Source organism: Crocuta crocuta, unplaced genomic scaffold (genome assembly GCF_008692635.1).
Source record: "Crocuta crocuta isolate KB4526 unplaced genomic scaffold, BGI_CrCroc_1.0 scaffold310, whole genome shotgun sequence".
Classification (NCBI taxonomy): domain Eukaryota; kingdom Metazoa; phylum Chordata; class Mammalia; order Carnivora; family Hyaenidae; genus Crocuta; species Crocuta crocuta.
This window is the reverse complement of record NW_027532609.1, coordinates 2,004,799-2,010,257: the sequence shown is the minus strand read 5'-3', so window position 1 is coordinate 2,010,257 and position 5,459 is coordinate 2,004,799. Positions and strand designations below refer to the sequence as shown.

General features: G+C 63.4%; 1 protein-coding gene across 1 annotated transcript in view; it reads right to left on the bottom strand.

Moving 5' to 3' along the window:
- The window catches only part of CSPG4 (chondroitin sulfate proteoglycan 4), a 35,193-nt gene that overhangs the window by 10,665 nt on the left and 19,069 nt on the right, over window positions 1–5,459 (bottom strand). The window contains exons 2-3 of the mRNA XM_077780460.1: window positions 5,196–5,359; window positions 274–3,813 (exon numbers count right to left, since the gene is read on the bottom strand). Coding sequence (XP_077636586.1) covers window positions 274–3,813; window positions 5,196–5,359 — 3,704 coding nt within the window. The remainder of the gene's footprint in view (window positions 1–273; window positions 3,814–5,195; window positions 5,360–5,459) is intronic.

Genomic DNA, 5,459 nt, shown 5'->3' with positions numbered 1-5,459 from the left:
GGTGGGGGGTGGGGGTGGGGGCAGGAATCTGCACGGTTAGCCGCAGCATGTACGTTGTGCACATGGCATGTGGAGGCCCAACAACTCACAGACAGATGCACAAACACCCCCAGAAGCCCTCAGACACACAACACGCACGTGTACAGCTGCACACCCAAGGCGTGGACACACACCCGAGCCAGGAGTCACCACGGGCTCATCCCCCAACATCCGAGCACACGTGGCGTGAGGCTGGATGGAAGGGCCCCCTTTCTCTGGACCCCCATCCTTTACCTCTAGCTGATCCTTTCTGATCTCAGCCGCCTCCCCCTGGAAGACGTAGATCTTCTTGTGCTGGACCAGATGCAGTGGGGCCAGTGGCCCCTCCAGGGCAATGGTCACTTGCAGGGTGGCGTCTGTGTGCACGGGCCCTGCCTCCACTGAGAAGGCCAGGGTGTCTCGCGGGCTAAGGCTGCCGTTGTGGCTGTAGAGAACGGCCCCGCCCAGCAGGTCCTGATGGGAGAAGGCCGCGGCCGGCTGGCCCGCCCGGAGCAGCTGTCCCCAGTGCGGGCCAGCCGTGACGCGGTATCGGACCTCCTCCCCACTGCGGATGTCCAGGTTGGTGTCCAGGTGGAGCACAGCTGTGTCGATGGTGCCCTGGCCTCCTTGAGGGACCACGAGGCGAGAGCCATTGGCCACGTGGAGGTAGGGCTCTGAGGCCTGTACTTCGAGCAGCGCGGTGGCCTGGTGCTGCCCATCAGACACTTGCAGCTGAATCCAGCCTCGGTCGGCCCCCGAGTGCACAAAAAGCACTCGCCTCTTCCTGAGGTCCTCCTGGGTGAAGCGGTAGATGGGCCGCGTGGGCTCATCCACGGCCACAATACTGCCGAAGAGAAGGTCCTTGCGGGTCAGGACCAGCTGAGTGTCAGCAAAGCCAGAGTCGGCGTCACTGAAGGCCACGTCGTCTGTCGTCAGCAGCCGCCGCCCACCCCTGGCCACGTGGAAGACACGGCTGATGGTCTGCACTGGAGCATGGTCGTTCACAGGCTGGATGGCCACGCGGAAGACACCCCGTACCTCCTCCCAGGCCATGCCGCCGCTGCCCTCACTCTGGCGGGTAGCCACAAAGGGGATGTCATCTTCCGTGGTCTCGGAGTTGTCGTGCTGGTAGACCAGCCGGCCCTGAAGCAGGTCCTCGTTGGTGAAGGAGGTGACTGTGGCGGCCCCGTCCTCTGCCCCCCTCCAGACTAACCTCCCGTGGCGGGGCCGCTCCATGACCTCATAGAGGTAGCTGGCACTGTTGAGACTCTTGACAAAGAGGTGGTCAGCGGAGAGGACACCCTCGCCACCCTCGGGCACTGAGAGGAGGATGTTGGTGAGGACGGGAGCGTCTGGGTCGCCACCAATGTGGACGGGGAAGGTGTAGAGTGGGGAGAAGTGTGGCGGAGCTATGACACGAAAACGGAAGGTGTCCTCGACGGCCTCCGAAGCACGTGCTGTGGCCCCGTAGGTCACCCGACCGGCCTGCAGGTCATCCTGAGTGAAACTCTGGCCATCTGACAGCCGTGTGCCCTGTAGCCGAAGATTACCCTTCCTGGGGGCCTGAACCATCTCATAGTAGAAGGTGGTGGGGCTCGGGCCTGCCTCCTCCTCCAGGGTGGCCTCCAGGTGGGCCATGGTGAGCGCCTCCTGCTGGGTGTTCTTAGTGTGCAGCGGCTCCAGCCGCAGCAGCCACACTGTGGCCCTCTGGATTGTCACTGGGAAGGACAGATTGCTCAGGGTCTCCTGGCCCACCTGTACCTCCAGGGCCAGGCGCTCCACGGTGTCCTCCGTGTGATGCTGTGGGTCGGTGCTCAGGTATCTCACGCGGCCCTGCTCCACGTCCCGCTGGTGGAACGCCTGCGTGGCCCGCCACTCGGCGCCCTCGGCCCCCCCCGCCCCCTGCTTCTGCAGCTCCCCGAACCGCAGGGCCTCGGTGACTCGGAACAGCACGCTCACATCCTGCCCCACGGCATTGGTCTCCACTGACAGGTTGGCGGGCAGGACTGGTGCGGCGGAGCCCTGGGCCAGGTGCAGCCCGGTGTTGCGGCGGACATGAATGGTGGGCCGGACGGCCACCACCTTCAGTGTGGCGGGAGGGCTGGCCTGCAGCCCATCGCTGACACGGAACGTCAGGTCCTGGGCGGGCCCGCCGCGGTGGATGTAGACCAGGCTGCCCGCCTCCAGCTCCCGACAGGAGAACTCAGTTGCTGGTTCCGCGGGGTGGTCCCGGCGCTCCACGGGGAGGCCGGTGGGGGTGCCGAGCAGCTGGAAGGTGAGGCCCTCGCAGGCAGAGTCCGGGTCATAGGCCTGGAAAACCTCGGGCCCCAGGGGCTTCTGTGTGTGCTCCAGGATCACCATGAGGCTGCCGTGTGGGAAGATGACGCGGGGTGGGTCGTTGACGGGGTTTATCTGGATGGGCAGGATGTAAGTTTGGCCCCTCCGCAGGCAGGAGGGCACGGGCCCCCGAGCCGTCACCGACACCTCCAGCACCAGCTGGTCGGAGGCGTCCTCAGAGCCGTCATGGACGAAGCGGACCTTGCGGTTCACCACGTCCAGGAGGGTGAACATCTTCCGCGCCTGGGCTCCCGGGATGTCCAGCTCCAGCTCGCCGTGGCGCGCCCCGCGGCTCACACTGAACAGCACCTGGGATTTGCGCAGCTCGGCCTCGCTCAGGTCCAGGGTGGGCTGCACGTGCCGCCACTCGAGCCAGGCTGTGCCGCCCTCAGCCACCACCAGCGGGCTGATGGCCAGCAGTTGGGTGAAATTGGCAAAGACAGGAGGCAACCCCAGCTCAGGCACGCAAGGCTCCGGCAGCTCCACAGCTGGCCACGCCTCGGGCGCCAGGGTGGAGAGAGCTTCGTCAGGGCCATAGGTGTCGTCCTCGTATTCATCTTCCTCCAGCCGGCAGCCGGCAGCCATGCTGCGGGTCAGCAGGGCTTCCCGGAGCCCCCGCCTCTGGCCATTGATGCTGAGGTCTTCCAGGCAGCCCAGCAGGGAGACACCGACAGCCCCTGGTGCCAGGCCCAGGCGATGTTCCTGGAGATGACGGGAGGCCTCTGCGTCCAACCCCCCCAGGAGGAGGCTGCCACTCGGGTCCAGGTAGCTGAGGACCCCACGGTTGGAGGTGCGTGTGGGGTACTGGTCCACGGAGATTTCCAGCTGGTGAGCATCCACGCGGACGCTGACCTCATGCGGCTGCCCGTCGGCCACAGGCACACTGTTGTGGAGTAATACTGTGCCCTGGCCCTTCTCGACCACAGCCCGCAGGTGGCCCTCGAAGATGTCCACGTAGATGAAATCCCCACGCCGGCCCCCCGCCTGGAAGGCCAGGGGTGCCCGTTGGCTCCGAGTGGTGAGTGTGAACTCCAGGGTGCCTTCATCCCGAGTGCTCCAGGCAGGGAAGGCAGCCAGGGAGTGGGCCCCAGAGAAGCCCAGAGCCACACTGTCGTCGGCAGAAAACTCTTCAGCACAGCCCTCGTGCACGTCTGGCGTCAGCGGGAGGAGGAGGTTGCGGCCGTTGAGGGTGGCAGTGTGGAGGCAGCCCCTCAGGGGTCGACTGGCTCCCCTCACATATGGCAGGCCGAGGCTCCCAGTGCCTCCCAGGAAGAGCCCATAGGGGACCTCTAGAGGAGTGTCCGGGACCGTGGCCGAGGCATTCAGGAGCCCGTCCACTGACAGCGAGGCCTCACTGTCTGAAATAGTCAGCTGCACGGTGTGGAGGATGGAGTCGCTCAGCAGCGTCTCAGCTGGCGTTTCTAGCTTCAGCTCCTCCCGGCCCAGGGTGAGTCTGACCTGAGGGGACAGGGAAGAATGGAGCAGGGGCAGCACTTGGACCCATCTGCTTTCACTGTAAGCACTCAGTTGGTCTGCTACAGCAGAGGGCCAGGGACAAGAGCTTCTCATGCCACCCCTGTCTCCTTCCTGCCACCTCTTTACTCATCCCCCAACTTGCCAAAGTGATCTCTGTGCCGGGTCTGACTGGGCTCTGGGGCCCCTGATGTGAATCAGGGAACTGACAGATAGCAAGATGCTTTCCTAGAGATTCAGCTTGTATTTTTTACTCTCTCCCACTGGCCTCTGGGTAAGAGCCATCAGAAAAGTCACCTGGCATCCAGAAGATTCACCCCTGGAATAGTGGGCACGTGGGAATCCCCTAGACACCTGGGGGTCATTGGGTCACTCTTCAGGGATGGGCATCCCATCAGATGCTCTCTGTTTTGAAGGTTAAGTAAACAAAAGCTCCTTGACCCGGGGTGAGGGATCCTCGGGGAGAGAAGAACGTGGTTCTATGGCTTTGGCACCAGAACTGACTCTGGTGTGGTGTTCCCACAACCAGATGCTAGAATGGGTGGTGGCAGAGTGTGGGAACTGAAAGAGCACAGAACTAAGAACTGTGGTCTTGGGGTTCCAAGAATGGAGCACCTCTGCAGGGTCTGGCATCGCTGTATCTGGCAGAGGAAGAGCCTCAGTGCCAGGGTGTACCCTGCCTTTGTTCAACAGTGACACCTTGTGGCAGTGAGAGGCAATGGCAGCAGCAGATGGATAGCCAGCCACAGTCCTCTCCCCACCACCGAGTGGAAGCCCATGGCTTTCCTAAATGTGAACTAAGCCCTCAGGTTCTTAAACTTTTCGTGGAGGGGGGGGCGGTGGGGGCTCAAGACAGAGGCAGAAATCTCGTTGCTAATAAAGCTGGTGGTGACTTGCAGGATGAAACGGAAAAATGGAGAAGCTTTGGTAGGCTGGTTATTACCATCATGGACAGACAGCGGAGCTGTAGGGTGACTGGTGCTCGGGCATAGGGAATCACAGGGGTTGCTGGAGCCCAGGAGAGGGTACCCAGCCCAGGTGAGCACCAGGGGACACCTCCTGGAAGAAGGGATGTGCACACTGAGACTTCAAGGGGAGGCTGGGGCGAGGCAGGGCCCAGCAGAGGGGGTGGAGTGAGTGTGTGGGGGGGTGCTGGCAGCAAGAGGCCACTCGGGGGCCGGACTGCAGGCGGGCGGTGTGGTCAAGCACAATCCCGGCCGGGGGTTGTGCTGGGAGTCACGCCTTTGGAGCTACCGTTGCACAGTGGAGACCTAGAGACTCCAAGGTGAGTGTGACTCACACAAGATCACCCCGCCGGTTGGGGGCTGTTTGGAGCTGGAGGAGGCCAGCAGGGAGATGTCACTGACCTGCAGGCGTCCAGAGTGCAGTTGCAGCAGGAGGTGGTCAGCCTGGCCTGCGGCCAGGAGAAGCAGGGCCTCGGGCTGGGGTGTGGAGAACTGCAGCTGGAGGTCTAGGTCGGTCAGGGCTGTGGCCACGGGCACCTCCAGGTGGTTCTCACCGAAGAAAGAGGCTGGGAGAGAGGGAGCTGGGGTCAGAGTTCAGATTCTGGCCTGGAGGAGGAAGGCACCGCAGAGAGCATGGGCGGGGTGTGGGGGGTGGGGGGTGGGGTT